The 18,237-nt window shown below is 36.6% G+C and overlaps 2 protein-coding genes across 5 annotated transcripts; both read right to left on the bottom strand.

Annotated features, from left to right (window-relative positions):
* Positions 1–523: 523 nt before the first annotated feature.
* Positions 524–13,731, bottom strand: LOC117158841 (E2F transcription factor 1). Of its 4 annotated transcripts, none has more exons than XM_033338177.2 (8): positions 12,843–13,731; positions 8,694–8,791; positions 8,457–8,614; positions 8,136–8,277; positions 7,847–8,060; positions 7,493–7,766; positions 7,042–7,402; positions 524–5,226 (listed from the first exon to the last, which is right to left on the bottom strand). In XM_033338177.2, the coding sequence occupies exons 2-8, from the start codon at positions 8,770–8,772 to the stop codon at positions 5,102–5,104; spliced, it is 1,353 nt and encodes a 450-aa protein (XP_033194068.1). In that variant the 5' UTR covers positions 8,773–8,791; positions 12,843–13,731; the 3' UTR covers positions 524–5,101. The 4 variants fall into 4 exon arrangements, with proteins under 4 accessions (XP_033194068.1, XP_076477977.1, XP_033194069.1 ...); XM_076621862.1 differs by lacking the exon at positions 12,843–13,731 and adding an exon at positions 11,894–12,502; XM_033338178.2 differs by lacking the exon at positions 12,843–13,731 and adding an exon at positions 9,836–10,256.
* Positions 13,732–15,014: 1,283 nt separating this feature from the next.
* Positions 15,015–17,300, bottom strand: Archease (protein archease). The gene is made up of 5 exons (XM_033338194.2): positions 16,935–17,300; positions 16,612–16,800; positions 16,355–16,379; positions 15,956–16,160; positions 15,015–15,706 (listed from the first exon to the last, which is right to left on the bottom strand). The coding sequence occupies exons 2-5, from the start codon at positions 16,661–16,663 to the stop codon at positions 15,521–15,523; spliced, it is 468 nt and encodes a 155-aa protein (XP_033194085.1). The 5' UTR covers positions 16,664–16,800; positions 16,935–17,300; the 3' UTR covers positions 15,015–15,520.
* Positions 17,301–18,237: the final 937 nt, after the last annotated feature.

Below are 18,237 nucleotides of genomic sequence, written 5' to 3'. Positions count from 1 at the left end.
GGACTTGTTTTAAATTTAATTCAAGACTCAGATATGTGCAACATGAATAAAGGTAAACATCAAAACATTAGATATATTTCTTTATATTAAAATAAGTATTGCATATCGGCTACAAACAATTGACATAACAACAGTTATATATATATTTTTTTTAAGCCAAATGTAGAATCTGTGAAATGTACGACAGTTATCTATGTATTGCTTATCTTAACCCTAACCTATGATGTATCGATACAAAGTATGAAAATAATCAATAATGTTAGTAGCATATTTACATTGTGTCTAAATTTTATCTCTATATTCATAGTTTCGTTCCTTTTTTGTTAGATAAGATTGTAAGATACATGTAAAAAACGTCAACATATATAAGAAACAATCGATGTTCACACCTCGAGCGCTAACGCGGGAATGGCGAACGATTTACCGTAGCGCGAAGATAAGTAGTAATATGCAAACATTGCGCATGCGCTCTTCATTTGAAACAAGGTGAATGCGTAAACTTCTTCTTTAATTAAAGCACCGATTAATGTTTTTATATATACTTTTTAATTTCTTTCTCTTATCCCTTGACAAAATTATAATCGAAATAAAATATCAAGATCATAGATCTAAGCGGTAAAATTATAAATCGCTTTACTTATGCGGATTCATAATGGTGCATGTACAACAAGCGTAAATACGTTGATAATGATCAAAATCAAGTTTTGATACTTTATTTTCTCATACCGTTATACGTATTAAACGTACATAAAAATATTTCTTCTGCTACATTATTCGTTATTTTGATATAGACATTTAGAACTTGTACACAACTTTCACGAACGAATTTTCCGGTGCAAAATTATATACAGAGTAGCAATTAAAATCGAGTCGAGCAACGAGTGTTTAACGTCGAACAACGGAAATGCCGATTCGAAAAAATAAATACATCCTCTTACTGCTTTGTATATGTATATAACAAGGTAAACGAAAACCATAATTTTTCGTTTAATAAGGCGTGATAAGCAAAACACAAAGGTTGTGGAAAATTAAAAACATCACATCTCCCTATGACGTTACACAAGGTTATATTTTGTAACTTCTTCTTCATTTTTTCGTCTTGTTTTTACTGTTCGACGGGTCATGCCCGTAAAATGTGACAAAATTCTCATTCGTCGTATTGGTACGTACATCGCTCAATTTTTTTTTTTTTTTTTTTTCTTTCTAAGACAATCGATCAGAATTAATTTCTGTACTTTTTTCAGCAATATTTCTGAACAGTCTCTCAAATACATTCGTAGAAAAGTGTATTTGTTCGCGTGTATATAATGCGTGCACGCGAATAGCGATGAAAAAAATCATCGACGAATTAGAATCGAACGAATTCCAAAAGAATATCTATACAAGAATATCTAAAGCAACGCGTTTCTATTATACTCCCTTTTTTACGTTTTCTTTGATAATTTAAATAATCGAATCGTCGTTGTTGCTCGCCGCTAACAACAATAATAATTTATTCTCGATGCTTAGGGCCGAGTTAGATCGCGTTAAGTGAAGATCATAAAACTGCCACTAAACGAAAATAGAGAAGAAAAAAGAATTGAGGAAAGGCTCTGTTGTCGATTGTAAAATACGAGAAGCGTCTTATTCGACAGACTGCCAGAAGCGAGCCAGAAATTTCTTTTTTCGCGGATAATCGAGTTTAAAAAATGAAAACTGATGGACTGCCATCTTCGCGATAAGTTATTGTAAACAGATCCCGGTAAGTCTGAAAACGTCACAACGTTATTCGTAGCTTCGTCTTTTTTCTTTTTTTTTTTTTTTTCTTATAATCGATGTGTTTTTTACAACGTAGCCCTTCTTCGAACAGAATAAAAAATACAATATGAATAAATCATTATTATTATACTTCTTAAAATCCCGGACGCGCTCAGACTTCGCCGAGATCCCCGCAAACATTCAGGTAGAAAATATCGCAACTTCTCACTGGCGTGTCGGGATCGTTAATCGAACCGTCGACCATCGAACATTCGTATCAATTATCATCATTCGATCATCACGTCCATTCACACATGCTCACGCACTCTCTTGATTCGCGTTTTCTTCTTCTTCTTCTTTTTCTTCTTCTTTCCTTTGTTTTTCTTTTTTTCCCTTTTGCTTGCCCTCTTGTTGCACGATGCGTATGAGAAAAGCATGATACCATCAATTGAATAGAAAGAAAAAAGAAAGAAAAAGAAACGAGAAACGAAACTAATACAACCCTCTCTGTTGCAGACAGGTATTGCGCGCTACGAACATTGTGCAAAATAACGTTATCCAAGGATTTTCATCTTATTTATTTCATTCGACGGTAAAACGACGAGAGGCAAAGTTATATTTAATAGTTTCTCTTTTGCTCTGAAAAACGAGCTATTCGTTACGAGTTATTCGTTGAAATAAATACACGTACAGCTAGAAGAAACATTTCGCGTTTCTATGCTTTTGGAAAAAGAGAGAAAATAAGTTTCCTAGTTTTGCAAGTAATCAGAATCCAGCGATTATTCTGCACAATATTCGCTTGACTATAAAACATATGTACTTATTACATATACATATACATCGTACATATATATATATATATAATATATATATAATAAGTGAATTTATAAACTAACATTTTCCTCGTGTAATGTATCAATAATTAATTATTAATCGTAATTAAAACTAACTAATCGATATATCGTGATAATCGCAATGAGGTGTCCGCAGCATCCGGTTTTTCTTTCTCTATTATTTCCGTTTTTGTCCATCGGGGTCGTCACGTTCTTACATTTTGCCTGTCTGTGTGTATGTATATATATATAATATATATATATATTCATATATTTTTGTATAGTATGTAAATTATTTACAGTTCTTTTGCAGAAGGGTGTGATCATTATTGTGTAGGCACTATGGCTTTGGACGTACACTAATTGTAAGTTGTACGTTTAGGGTACATCCTTAAGAGATTTCCAGTTGAGATAATTCCCTCCAATGCGCCCTCGACTTCCTCAAGGAACAAATATTCGTCATCTTGATCCTCCCTCGTACTTGATCAAATTTTTCACTGAAACACCGACTCTTTCAAACTTTCTTTCTTTTTTTTCCACGCCGTTTCACGCGGCAGAAGTCAAGGCTGACACTGGTGCAAAATTCTCTTCGAAAAATCCCTTTTTTCTTATAAATCAGGTTCAGAATAACACTGTATCCTGAAAAAGAATCTTAAACGTTCTTCATCGTTACGACTCGAATTAAATATACGTGCGTTTGCATACAACGATACGCCCTAAGGTTTTCTGCTTTTACACGATTTTTCCTCTGCTTCCTATGCTCCTTCTTTCCCATCGTACGCTCGAGTTCGTCTCCGTGTTCGCTACGACATCGTCAAAGAAGCTAATCCAACACGACGATGATTCGACACGATGATCATGATCTATTAGCCAGACTGAATAATATTTTTTTCGCTAGGAGATCGTACTGTAAGATGATAATGTTTCGTATATGTACGTGTTCGTTATGTGTGTATTTTTTCTTTTTTTTTTTTTTTACATGTCACAAAATGTTCTTCATCCGCACCGATAGATAAATTCAATTATTATAGATATACTTTTCTTTTTTTTTTTTCTTCATGCATCAAACTGTACAAATTGTCGCTCTCTATTCGGAAAATTCGACCGATTACAAAAGTATATAGAATAAAAACTATGCCTTCAGCCGCTCGCGCTTTTCATCTTCTTCGTCTCTTTCTCTCTCTCCCTCACACTCCGTTTTTTTATCATCATTTTCTCTTTTTACAAACGATTTCTTCGTCGATAAAGCCTACTGTACGCATCGATCGCCTCGACAAATATTTTAATAATTACAATTCGACCATTCCGGACGGCGGTCTCTCGGCGGTAAAAGCGCACGATTTAGAAAAAAGAGAACAATCAGTCAGTCCAAGTGACAAGAGAAAGGCGACCGCCCGGAAAACGTTTTATCCGTTGCTCTTATCTTTTCAATTATATATATATATATATCGATAGAAACATTATTCTAGGAGGGATCTTTTTTCATCGAAACTATTTCCTTCTTCTTCTTTTCATACGCTATCGATTCTAATAATAATAATTTTTCATTTTATACAATTCGATTAATTAACCATAGAAAGAAACGAAAGAAAAAGGGAAACATCGTAGTTGTTCGTACCAGTCTCTCCTCTCTTTGAAACTTCAAATATATCTTCTTCCTCCTATATCAACCGTTCTTTTTCACAACTAGTCTTCATACTCTTACATCATTTACAATATTAGTACACACATTGCACAAGAAAGCGGCGCTTCAACTCCACCAGGGCTATTTTACGAACTTATTAATCCCATAAACTCAATCGGCTGCGACCGTATCAAGCTGGAAGTGTTCACCGCGCGCGTTCAACATTATCGTGATATGTTTCTCCCCCCACCCCTCCCCCACCCAAATCTCCGTTTATTCGATACTTCTCTTAACCACGCACAGGCCGAATTTCGAAACTTACGGGCCGACCGTGATAACAACTATGTGCAGTCGATCTCTCGCGGAAACTGCTTAAAAAAAAAAAAAAAAGAAAAGAAGAATCACCGCCCGTGAAACACACCTTTGATAAAATACTATCCGGTACTCGAATAACACGTTCTATCTGTATACTTTTTAATATATTTACACACGTGTCCATCTTTCTTTGTCTTTACAAAAACTATATAAGAAGCAGAATTATTTATTACTGATAAAAAAAAAATTGTCAGAGCAACGTGTCGATTTCCATTGTAACGTGAATTTGATCGCGTTTGAAACATAATTGTCGGAGTATCCCTGTTCCTATATTTTCCTTATGTTTATCCCAATTTGTATAATGGGCCGATGGATGATTCGTACGTTACTACGTTTTCTGTTCGATCGTTCCCTTTGAAGTTAATAAAACAAAAATTATCAATCGATACGAAAGCGCTAGTATTATTGGATTAACCAAGTGATCTCTATCCGTTCGAATACTAAGGAGGCGAACTCAGAGTGGTAGTCCAAAAAAGACAGGGGTCTTTGCTTGTATTGCGTGTCACGACGACGACGATTAGGACGATATCCTTTAGAATTTGAAATCAAAGAGATCCGAAAGTCCCTCCTCCGTGCCTAACGCGAACGAATAGTCGTTTTCGGAAAGAGGCGGTTCCAGAGACAGCAGGTGCTCACCGAAATCAAGAATACTTAGATCTGCAACAAAAGAGAGAGAGAGCGAATGCTGGGTTTGTCCCGTCTCATCGAACATTTTCGCGTTTTTCATTTCTTTTCTTTCTCCTAAGACTTCTATCTCTTTTAGTTTCATAGAACGTTCTCGAGAAAACGTCCAGTTACATTTGAACATTAAAACTTATTTGATTTATTTTTGGAACACAATAAGCAAGAATATTTATTATTTAAATTAAATATTAATTAGCGACAGTTAAACTGTTAAGATCGTTATGTTAATTTATTGTCCATTTAATTGTTTCGCGATGATATTCAAAGATTCATGTACATATTTTTATCACGCTTATACGTATAGTCACGTAATAAGTAAATTACGTGATTACGATTGGTTTTGTTATTTATTTTTAATAATATTAAAATTTCGCGAGTTATTTATACAGCCTAGTAATAAATAAATATATTGCTATTGACTAATTTATTACAAGCAGAAACATGCTATAATCAAATTTCTACAAAATTATAAAATTAAAAGTGATTAGTTTTTAATGTCGTTTAAAAGGTTGCCTACTTTTGCTTAGATTATTATTATTAATAAACTACCAATGTACTGGGTATTAATATAATATCAAGATAAATAGCAAGATATTCTGTGAAATAGAGTGGAAGGATTAAAAGCAATTTGTTTCAATAATGAGGCGAATGCCAGAAGAAAAAGAACACATATATAATTGCATTGAAATACAAACAAGCCAATAATTATTTTATCCATGAAACGTACCTTCGTGCGACACGAGCTTTGCTGTTTGAAACCGTTACCTAACTAGAACTCTGCCTGTGATGTGACTTTTATTTGGTTAACACACAAGTCACAGCCAGAGCTCCATCAGGGTACGGCTATCCTCCATTGTTGAAAAGGTAGAAGACCAAGGAAAAAAAGATAGCTCGAGTTAATGGAACTCGATAAATAATGAAAAGTCAACTCTTACTATCTTTTTTTTTTAAGAGATTTTTTTATTAGAGATGTTCTAAAATTCATCAGTGACATGCATAACGTTTCTTTCAAGCATTTAAATAAAATTTGAATATTAAGATGATAAATATTTCTTTTATGCAAGAAAGAGACGTATTTGAAATATCTCGGAAGTATACAAACAAAAAAGTACAGTGTAAAAAGCATTTATTAAAAAATAAAGTAAAATAAAAGTATATTTGTGTTAACAAGAAAGAAAGAAAAAAGACAAAAGAAAGAGAAATAAGAACTGGAGTGGGAACAATGTTGAAAAAATGTACAAGAGAAATATTAATTAATTAAAGCCTAATAAAAGATTAATTAGAATCTTGCACTAAATTGTTAAAGCATTGTTATAAATTAATGTGTTAATATACATTGATAACAAACTTAAAGAACTCAAAAGTAATTGCAAGAAGATAAAAACAAGCGTAATACTTGTATTCAAGATATATATATATATATATACTATTTTTATTTACATATTTACATTAAAAAGGTTGTATTCACCTTCTTGCAATTATTAGTACCCTGTACCCAACATTCGTGATAAAATATGCGATACATTTAAAAGCGTGTGTACAAAGAAGGGCAGCATAAAAAAATAAATAATCATGATACAACTTCATAAAAAAGAATAAAAATTAATATTCATGCGAATGCATTGGCCTTACTTTATTAAATCTTAAGCTCCGTTTATCTAAAACCATTCACAAATTTTATTAAAAAAAAAAAAAAAAAAAAATTAGGAAAAATAGAAAAGAAGGCAAAATAAAGAATAATAAGTAAATCTTAATAAATCCTGGTTTTGAAGATATACGCCATCCTACCTGAAGTGCTAATTTGATCCTCCGTTTGGAGTTGGAATTTGCCTCCACCCATTGGTCCATAATCATCAGATTCACACAAAAGTGCGTCCCTCATGCCTGCTAAATTGGTAACTGCAGATATAACCGGTGTGGACAAACGAGTATTCAACGAACTCTCGACAGAAGGTACTGGTTCAACCCGAACTCCGCTTTCTTCATTGGTTAGAAGTTCAGGAGGCAGACAAGGTATTTCGGATTCTTTTGACGAAGGCACAGGTTGCGTCGTCGTGTAACCCGGATTGGGGGACGTTTTGACTGTAGGATCATCAGGGCAGAGGAACACCTCTATCTCGCCATGAGATGACCTCATATGCATTTGAAGCTGTAAGCGTAGAAATAACGCAATAAATAAGTGATAAAGAAATATGGATGGTTCTAATTTTGATTGATTTTTATGAAGAAAAATAGCTACCTTTTGCTGACCAAGGTTATTGATGGGTTGTGGAACATGAAGTGTGGCTTCTGGCGGAGCTTTTACTGCCATTATAGCCTGGTCTTTGTACATTGGGACAGAACGTAAATCGTGATACGTTACATAAGCGTATTGTCTGTCTGCACAGAGCTCCCTAAGATTTTTGTCTGCGCCGTGAATCAATCGATCCAGGGTGTTTTCCTTAGCTTCTAAATCTGCCACTTCCCTTCTGAGATCAGCGATATCATTCCTATCGTTTGGTAACTGACCACCTCTATAAAATAAAATAATTACATTTACCATTCGGGTAGAAGAATTCGGTATTTAATTCTTGATAAACGATGAATAACGTACTTCCATTGTATATTGTTTTTACTTTTCTTCTCCAAAATACCTATGCCTTCCAATACATTCGTAATGTCGTATATACGACGTTTCTGTACTTCTAACTTTTCAGACGCTACGTTCAAATCTACAACGCCGTCTTGACTGCTCTCGACTAAATGTATGAACTTTTTTGTAAGTAAGCTCAGTGATGTATCGTACCGCGTTCTTTCTACCGTTTTACCTGCAAACGAAGATAACATTTCTTTTCCTCGAAGATGTGAAGGATATTATTTTAGGTGAAAGAAGGGAAATTTACTTTTTGTAGGAGTGTGGCCAGCCAGAGAACTCGATCCAGATCTCCTACGTTTGCCTCTAGGGGCTTTGAAGGCAGATTGGCTAGGACCGGTAGTTCCCATTTCCAGATTCAGTCTTCGTTTCACTGCTTGAACTGATATTTGCTATAAAAACATAACAAAACAAAGTAATATTAATATGTTGCAATACTGATTTTACTATCATAGAATTTAATTATTTTTTTAAACAATGTTGATTGAAAATATCATATTTGATTAATATGTTTACCAGGAAATGTTGATTGATCTAAAAATTATGTGTATGTAAATATAGCCTTATTTACTTCAGTTCGTGGTGGTGGTTGTGTGGGTTTCCTTGTTACTTGATAACAAGGTGTTTGTCCATATTGATGGTCTTGAAGATGAGGACTTGGTGTTTCTTCAGCCACTTTTTGTGCTTGAACTTCGTCCAAAGAGCCATCGTCCAAAAACTCTTGTTTCACTAAAAGTAATTCATGCGTATACCAAGTATGTAGCTAAATTAAATGAAAATTATGAAATGACTAGTAATTGATACATACATAATTTAGTTTCCACCATGTCTGGTGTGACAGGCCTGGCAGGATCTTCCAAGACCACTTGTCTCCTTACTCGAGGCATCTTTATTGTTTAGGAGAACCTATAACAGCCATTTATAAAAATATAAAATAATAAGCTTATGGAATACAAAGTTCATTATATAAGATTGAAGATAAGTAAGATCGGGAAAGATAATATCAAAGTTATAATAAATAATAACTTCTTTAAACACTTTTAGTCAAGAATTTCAAATATTACACAAATATTTCATAGGAATCTGGTACAAAAAGACATATCAAGATTATATCACAATATGTTAGAAAGTTTTATATCGTATTACATTGGTCCTATTAGATGTGTACGTTTGTAATAACAAATCGTAAATAAAATTTTCTCCGTCTGATATGAAATACTATTTTTATTTTATATTAAAATTAGATCTCAGTGACAATTATAGGGAAAAGTAATTACTTAGAAATTTCTGTCATCATATATAAATATTACTACATACGATAGAAATACATAGAAATAATGTTATTGAATTCATACCAATAAAGATATTATCAAGAAAATACAAATATTCCTAAACATAATGTATGTTTTTAAGAGAATACAATGAAAGATACATATTGTAAGTGTTCCATTTTGCTTCTAGAATATATGAAATACTACAATAAATTTATTAGCAAATACAAAATATTAAGAAATATTCCTATATTGCTTAAAAAAACAATACTATTTATTTTGTACGTTTAAAAAATTAATTACATTCAATATTGATAAAATTTTTTTTAATATCATTATATATATTTATCAAATCTATCAATGATGAAACGAATGTTAACAATAATAATAATTAACAATAATGTTCATAAGTATTTTTTCCTACTTTTGATTGGTTAAATCGAACTGTCGAAGTTTTTAGAAAACGTGTCATACACTACACACCGTCCATGAAGGTTAATAAGTGTATACTATTTTGGCGGATATGTATTTTTTATTTCATATCGTTTGTCGTAAAAAAATTGTGTATTGTGTATTTTGAATGTATCTGTTACTGAATGTTCGTTAACAATGATTGCAAGAGTAGAAGAAAAATTGGTAGGAAAACATGAAATGTAACATTATAACTTGATATTAGTACCTTGTTAACCTTGCCAGCAGTATATGCTTTATCAAAAATATACCATTTATATGTGAAAATTATTGACAGCGAGGTGTGCGGATCCGATAAAAATTTCTATCGATCGTCGTCCCTTCATTCTCGAGTTTTTGTCAGTGCCACCCATTTGTGAGTGTATTTTATTCGGTCGCGATAGCACATTTAAGGAGAAGCGACTTTTTAGATGCATATCAAAGAACAGACAGCATAGGGGAGAAGGTTTTTGTTCTTGAATCAAGCAACATTGGTAAATCCTAATAATAGAACTCGTATTCCAAAGAACTTCGCATTTGTCTTCGCGAAGGAAATGACAAACTTTCATGCTACAATAAAACAAAAAGATAAACAAGAAATAGACAAATAAAAAGAATTCTATCATTATACTATTAATAGAATATTTAAAATGTATTTCTACATTTTCTATTTGTTTTGGATACTTTTAAAATAAAATATTTGTATTTATTATATTTGAATTATATCTAAATATCTTTTTTTGAGAAAATATTAACGATGTTTTAGAAATAAAATGGTTTAGATATCTATAGTATAATAGTATATAAAAATAGTAGTTGCATGGAACAACGAAACGGAAGTGGTTGACCAAACGACAAGGTGACAATTTTGTAAGTACTGAACATCTGGTGAAACCTACAGATCAATTTCTGTATTGTACTTTAAGTTAAACGTGTACAGCAGCTGCAAAGGTCGAGACCAAATGAATGGAAAAACAAAAAGAAATTAAAACAGGCATTGTTCGTTATATGACTTTTGTATGTATTTGATTTTCCTAGATTTTTAAGAACCACTTCCTGTAATGTTTATAAAGACGATAAGGTTAGACGATGTAGCAACTTCGACGATCAATTACTTCATAAACAAATTAAGAAAATAACTATATATTATAAATATATGCAATATAATTTTCTATTATTGTTTAAAATCACTATTAAAATAGTTTCAACTATAAGCAGATAGTGCATATATTATTAATTCTAAAGATTAACTAATAAAATAATAATATAATTAAGATAATATAATATAAATTTTACTTTTAGAATAGTGACATTCGAATTACTATTTCTAAAAACAAGTGATTCAGCGTTATCAACTGTGGCAAGTATTTCAAAGTCGATTAGAATTCTAAGCTAATTTCCAACGCGTCGCCTCAGAAAAAATTCCCTAGAGTCATTTCCTTTTGTTATCCATTTGTTCCGATCGTACATGGTACAACGTTTTTTCGTCGTTTAGAAGCAAAGATCACAGGAAAACAAAATAGCCGCGAGAAACAGGAGAAAATCGTTCCTAAGGCCCCCGTTTTCAAAAGTCTCGTTACGCGCCTGAGCGGAATGAGAGACCCACGGTGCGGACGCGTACGAGAATTTTCGAAAAAAAGAGCAAGCGTCCCGAGAACACGAGGCAGCGTTCCGGGTGTGGTTTAAAGAGGCACGCCGCGCCGCAGGATCGTCGTGTTACAGCAGCCTTGCGTTGTAAGCAGTTTTAGAAGCAAACTCCCGGTCGAACTGCGTGGTTGTCTCGTTTTCGCCTGTTTGGCCAAGTACACACCGTACCACACCGTATAGAACGAGCGATCGTGAGGCCAATAGCATGGTAAAGCGCATTCGAAGGTTGGGAGCAATGCACGATGCTGAGGCATTGATTGGTAGGATGTTATCTCGAAGATAAAACCAGACTGGTGTAACTTGCGTCAACGGCATTGGATGTAGAACTAGCCTAGAGCCCATCGATTGGTAGGAGTGAGGTCTTTAAAATACGAGATATAACGTCTGTTCACAAACGTTCCACACGAACGACCTTTAAGGAGGTATGCAATAAATCCAATGCTCTCGTTTGATGCAACAGTTTCTTTTTCAACTTTTTCTTTTCTATTTTCTTTCTTTTTTTCAAATTCATAGAACGTCCTGTATATGAAAAACGTGCAATGCACCACAGACGGGAAATATGGTAAAAGCTTCAAATGGATAATCGTACAAGCATGCCTTGTGTGCATGAGGCTTCAGGCCCCAGATGTTAGCGACGAACCTTACTGTCCTCCTTTTTTTCCGTCCTTCCGCTCGTGGAAACCGCACAGGTCGCAGGGTCTATCAGTGAGACCCGAATAATCGCTCCCTATCTCTTATCATTTTACAAAAAGAAAAAAACGTGCATCCATCACAGTGGATCTGGTCTTACAGATCGTTCGTTACAGAGTGACCGCGATCAGCTGTTAACGTTGATTGAAGGTTCAGAGGTTGTTTTCTTTTCATTTTTGCTCGACTTATTCTCGTGTATTTGCGATACCACGTAAAATGTTCGATCACGACCAAAGCAACGAACTTATACCGATTTTATTGAACTCGGGTAATGCGTACTCGCGATATAAATCCACACGCCACGCACCGAAGCGGCCATGCATACGAGAGCGAGCGAGTGAGCGCAAGCGGGCGGACAACGAGGGAGCGCGGTTATGCGAGCGCGCGCACACACACTACTCCTGCTCAATACACATACATAGAAACGCCACGATTCGCACGCAATACGTAGAGCCGTTTAAAGAGCCAAGCCGGGACTAGAGTATCCCTAGTTAGGCGTGCTACCGGCACGGTCATGAGGAAACCTAGAATCAGTGCACGCTTTCGCGATTGATCGCGAGAGATGCCAGCGACTTTCGACGCACCAAATCGGTTGCGCTCGAAATAACGGGCCATTCTTTCCTTTTCTTTTTTTCCTTTTTCTCTTTTTTTCTTTTAATTCTTTCCTTTCTGTTTATGCGCTCCAGTAAGCACATCTTTCGTACACGATAAATTGCGATAGAGAAAAGAAACGCGCACGGAAAAACGCGCTCGACTTTTCGGATGGGGACTTGGAGTATGAATGTTTCGAAACAACTCTGTTACTATTTCCTCTAGGCAGAGAATATTTCTTTTTTTCCATCCGATCGGAACAAATGGATATCGAAAAACTGATTGTACGCGTGTTTATTTCCACTTACTTGGCTCTCGAGCGTGCGGTAGAAACTGCACAGTATTTTGAGACGGAGGCCCACGCTCTCTTCCGGGAGGTTCAGCCAGCACACGGCGCGGCGCGTGTCACAGCGCCGACGAGCGAGGCATATCCGTGCCTCCTCGATAGAGGCAAATACGTCGCCGTCGTGGTCGTGATCGTTGTCGTCGCGTTGCCGATATTTCTAGATGCAATTTTCACTGTAGGCCTGTCGATGACAGGACAAGGAAACGTGTTCGTCTGGGGAAACGACCAGACGACGAGGCTTCTCCTAACCCGGTCTTCCGAGGCTAGCCCGTGCACGAAATGTTTCTCTTGCTTTTTCGCTTTGGTATATTATATACAGACTTCGTACATATGATTTACTATTCTCTCGCCCTCGCTCGTTTTCTCTCCCTCTGTCCTTCTTTCTCAACTTGTAAACGGTTGTCGTTGTCCTCGTCGTAGTCGTAGTCGTAGTAGTTGCGTGGCCTTTATTTCTCACACACACACTTTCTCTCTCTTTCTTTCTCTTTCACGCTCGTTTTTCTATATATCTGCTTCGTTCTGTCTCTCTACCGCACTGGTGCGGTATCCATTTTCTGCAGGGCCGATCTCAGCAATAGGAACGACAACCAAGCACCAGCACCAGCACCAGCAGCAGCAGCAGCAGCAGTAGACTGAGGACCCGAAATAATCGTGCGTAAAGGGCCGAAACTGTACGTGCGTTTGCCGTGTTTTCAGCTTCCAAGGAATGTATAGGCTCTAAAGTTCACGATAAGCCCCGCCTCGACATGATCGGTCGAGCCACCGGCGAGGAAAACGAACCTTTTCTGTCGGGGTGTCGCGCGCGCACACGAGGCCGGCTCGTGAGCTGGGCGATTGGATGGACGGGGCTAGCTGGCGCGCTGGCAACTGGCTCGGGCTACGAGGCAGATAGACCCGTCTGTACCGGTAGTAGTAACACCGAACCGCGTGTCCGTGCGCTCTACTGCGCTCTCACCAACGCTCAGTGTCAATGTGGTAGTGGCCTTCTACCACTGACTCGATATGCTCTTGAACGCGTCTCTGTCATGGTGGTAGTACGTGCTTAGGCGCCTGTCATGTGTCGGTGCGTTCGTGGACGCGCGCGTATAACGTACCGGCGCACCGGCCATCTGCCGGTCGTACACAGGAGTCGAGTACGCGCGCCAAAACCGTCACTTCGCTTTTCTCCGTCCGTAACCACCGCGCCGCCAGCGATAGCAGATATCCAAAAAAGTTCCTAGATCGTGTCACCTTTCCTCAGTTTTTCATGAAAATTATTCACAGGTTCACTTGTTTTTACTTGCCTCTCGATGTTGTTTAAACGGCTATGATCTTTCAAGCATTCGTGATAACGTTTGTTTATATCCGTTAGGGTTAGATGTCCCACGATGGGTACAGGATGTCACGCTTTTCCGTTACAGCATGTCGTTTATGTTGATTGAAAAATGGAAGATTGAAAATTAGAGACACACCAGTTACACGAACTTTTCATGAAGATAAAAGACACACGCGCCAAAACTGTCCCTCTCGTTTTCCTCGAAACTGCCACGCAAGCTCCGGCATGTAGGTGAAAAATCCCTATATCACGACTTTCCCGAGACACGTTCAAGCTTGATGTATCGGTTATTCGTATTTGACAGTTTAAAACGTCACGATATATCGTTTTGATAGATTATTACCGTACCAGTCCGCCATGGTTAGGGGTGTACGCTTTCGAAACAAACGGCCACGCTTGATGTTGGCAGTGAGTCCCTTTAACAGTGGGCCTTATCGCGAAGGAAAGGGGGCAAGAATCAAACGAATAATTAACACAGTCTCCTATTATGTAATTTTCGAAGCTTTTTGATTCTCTTCCCTCGAGTACACGCGCTTCCGAAGATTGGGAGGATCCCACTGCCTATCGTTTCTTGCCCGAAACTAAGCGGGCGGTCGTCGCTTCCTTCACGATGGAGGGGTGTTGGATGCCAGGGCCGTACCACTTTGCACGTGCGAAAGTACGCTTAACTATGATTTTCTATTCTATTCTATCGTATGGCGAATCTCAACGTTAGTCGATGACTTACATTCTAATTCATATTTTCTTCTAACAATTTTATCGTAATAATACAAGCATCGATCTTTCTATTTTTTAGTAACGAAAATTTTCACTGACGCGAAACATAAAAAACATCTTTATTATATGTTTATAAAAATATATAAACATTCTTATATAATACTTGTTATACGTGTTTGGCATTTATAAGTTACTATTAACAGCTTTCGACAACAATCAAACATTTGTTGATATAGATACAATATATGAAGAATTAACAACCAAAATGTTTACGTTATTTAAATAAATTGTGTACGGTTATACATTGGTGGTATAAAGTTCTTGAGCGGTATCCTCCACAAAACGCAGGGTTCCATGGTACGTTACTACGTACTTATGGATCGCCAAGAAGGGAGCCCGGTGTTTTCTTCATAACGTATTTATTTGAACCCTACGCAAGTACAAAAGGATCGTACCCTACGTAGGACGTAAGAGAGGGTATATACCCTCCCTTCTTGCTTCTGTATTCATACGTTCCTACATACTGTTCTGTCTCAAGCCTTAACCCGAGCCAAATTATACGGGGGCGCCAAGAAATCAAACAAGACACCAAACTGAACCCGAAACGGCTATATGTCTACGATCACGAAAAGTTCGGGACGTTCTGATTCAGGACGATCGAGGATCTGCATCGCTGAGTACGTAATCGCTTTCACCTCGGCGTTTTGCGTATGTTTGCCGATCGTGAACTCTTCTCCTAACGCCGTCGCAGAGATCTTGAAGTTCTCGCGGTCGAAATTAGTAATCTTCACTTTCTGACAACACAAAGCGATACTTCTTTTTTAAAAAATCACAAAAAAACAGCGTTTTAAAGAACAAGGTACTTTATTTCGATCTCTGAATAAATAGTTAAACAACATATTAAACGGAATGGTCCATCGAATAAATGATATCATATAAAAGGTAAAAAGAGACGTAAAAATGCAAAGTAAAGCGTTTTCGTAATCGAGGAGGGATTTTAATTATAATAATGATGTAATCAAAGTTTAATGAATGCAATATACCTTCGCAACGATAAACGGTTCGGCGCTAAACATGAATAACAATTCGTCGAGGAAATGAAAAAGAAGACTTTCCATATCGTGTCCTTCCGCTTCTACGTAATGTAACTGTGTCATTTGAACTCGCTCTAAATCCGTCATGTACCCAAACATGGCCACCGCACATTGCTCGAAAGCCTCTTCCATGGTATTGCCCCATGCGTGCAGTCTATAATACGTCATGAGTATTACGATATATATTTATTTTAATAATATAATATTGTTAAAGCAATGTAGCGATATATAACTTGTCTCTGTATCAACAGTAATTATTGTCCTATTTTTCGTTTTAGGTTATCTTTGCAAGTAACCTCTACAAAATATCTGCTTTAATTGCGAAGGATTTACAAACTTAATACTTACTGCACATCAGCCGTGTGGTCCAAATCTGAAACAGAAAACGCGCGCATATAATTGCAATTGTCTTGTTATGTAATTTCTTGTACAATTAGGTGTGAAATAATGTTCTAAATTTTGATTCCGACTTGTTCACATGTGGCAAAATGGACGCCGGTATAATGGCGCGCCGGCTGCCGGTTATATCATTCTAGTACGATGAAAGTGTTTACTTCGTGAATTTAATGCGTTATTACGCTCAAAGTATGATACTGGGTACTTACATTCGTATTTAGCCGGAGGTATCGCAAAATCTTCTTCGCTTAACGTGTCCATGATTGCGCACAGCTGATCTCACGTACGTGAATAACCGATCAGCTGATTCTCTGACAGGTTTAATCAATGGCAGTCCCGGTTGTGCGTGTACGAGATAATACTACGTAGATGGCGCTACGTAAAAGGATGCTCACGATCTTGATTACCGATGGAGCAAAAATGGTAAACGCAATCATAGAAAAAGTACATATACATACGTATGTATATACATAATTTGAATTAATAAAAATTTATCAACATTCAAAGGTAGGATAAAGAAAAGATTAATTACAATTTTTTCATTGGTATTTCCAGTTAATCATGATATCTTGAAACGTTCGTGTAATCTTTTTAAAGGCGCAGTATGTTTGTTTAGCTTTGTGTACTTTTTCCAATCTTTATTTTTGCAATTTCAATGGAAAAGTAGCTTACATATCTCCAGATTAGTTTCAGTACACTTACGGTTGCTCTCTTGCCGGGTTTATCGAAGCATTTACTAATCACTACGCTACGCGCGATCGAGCGTAGATTTCGAATTTGTGTCATTTGTGCGCATTAGTTTTCATGATAGCGGCAATCACCGATCAGTGAATGGTGAACCGCATAACCAGCCTTTAAATGCCAACCAACAGACCTACATATTTTTCTTCTGAATAAATACGAGATGCAATTGACTCATTTTTCGAGAAGATGTAAAAGGAGCGGCATCTTAAATTTTAATTAAATTGTTCTATTCTTATATTTTTATTTCCATATTAACTGAAATTATTTTGTCCTAATAATATATAACTTTGTTTGTTCAGATTTTTTTTATTGTAAATAGACAATGTAACGAAAATTTACGATACTGCACTGAAATGGAAGTATATAATACACAAGAACATACGAAGATATTCAAAGTATAGTACTTGTTATAATATTTGCTGGATGAGATGAACTTCCGCACAGATTCCATTTCTTCAGTTGTACCCACAAAAATATGATTTTGCATAAATGTCCGCAGTCTACTATTATCGTTATATATTAAAAACTACCGATAAATTCATCGATCTAATCATTCCAACAGAAATATCTATTTGATGGCTTTCCCGATGTTCGAACAAATTATCGAACGATTTCATCGACGATCATCGGACCGCTTCGACGATTAACTGTGTCGATTGATCCTATCGATCAAACGAATGAGAGTCGGATAGGCTGATCGGGCATGTAAGTATGTGGTACAGTTTCGTTGGGCATTTTTCCTTGTCAGTCGCCTCCCCGATGAAAACTAGTTTCTCATATCGGTGCGACGTGATCCAAGGGCGTCTGGTTCGAGCTCTTCGTAATCCCCTGTTACATAAAACTGCGTAGACGGTACCATAGCAGTTCCATATGAACATCTTATCGTCATTTGTTTACAGTATCGTTTTCAATTAGCTACCGCCAGTGGCAGGTATGTACTTGCAAGGTCACAAGGTCATGGGTGCCTATATTTGCTCGCATGTGATTTATACGCGATCTTGGTACCACAGGCCATGTTTCTATCGTTATCTGCTTTTTTTGATCGATTGTCTTGTATACTCTCTTATTGGTAATTTTCTGTTGGATGATGT

Source organism: Bombus vancouverensis, chromosome 9 (assembly GCF_051014615.1).
Source record: "Bombus vancouverensis nearcticus chromosome 9, iyBomVanc1_principal, whole genome shotgun sequence".
In the NCBI taxonomy this organism is placed as follows: Eukaryota; Metazoa; Arthropoda; class Insecta; order Hymenoptera; family Apidae; genus Bombus; species Bombus vancouverensis.
The sequence above is the reverse complement of the archived record's forward strand: the minus strand, read 5'-3'. Positions and strand labels throughout refer to the sequence as shown.

Coding starts and splice junctions, on each gene's coding strand:
- LOC117158841 (XM_033338177.2), bottom strand. CDS start 8,772: ATGCCTCGAGTAAGGAGACAAGTGGTCTTGGAAGATCCTGCCAGGCCT. Junction 8,615..8,693: donor CATGGTGGAAACTAAATTAT/GTATGTATCAAT, acceptor AATTACTTTTAG/TGAAACAAGAGTTTTTGGAC. Junction 8,061..8,135: donor TGGCCACACTCCTACAAAAA/GTAAATTTCCCT, acceptor CTTCGTTTGCAG/GTAAAACGGTAGAAAGAACG.
- Archease (XM_033338194.2), bottom strand. CDS start 16,663: ATGGACACGTTAAGCGAAGAAGATTTTGCGATACCTCCGGCTAAATAC. Junction 16,380..16,611: donor ACCTCCGGCTAAATACGAAT/GTAAGTACCCAG, acceptor TTTCTGTTTCAG/ATTTGGACCACACGGCTGAT. Junction 16,161..16,354: donor GACCACACGGCTGATGTGCA/GTAAGTATTAAG, acceptor GACGTATTATAG/ACTGCACGCATGGGGCAATA.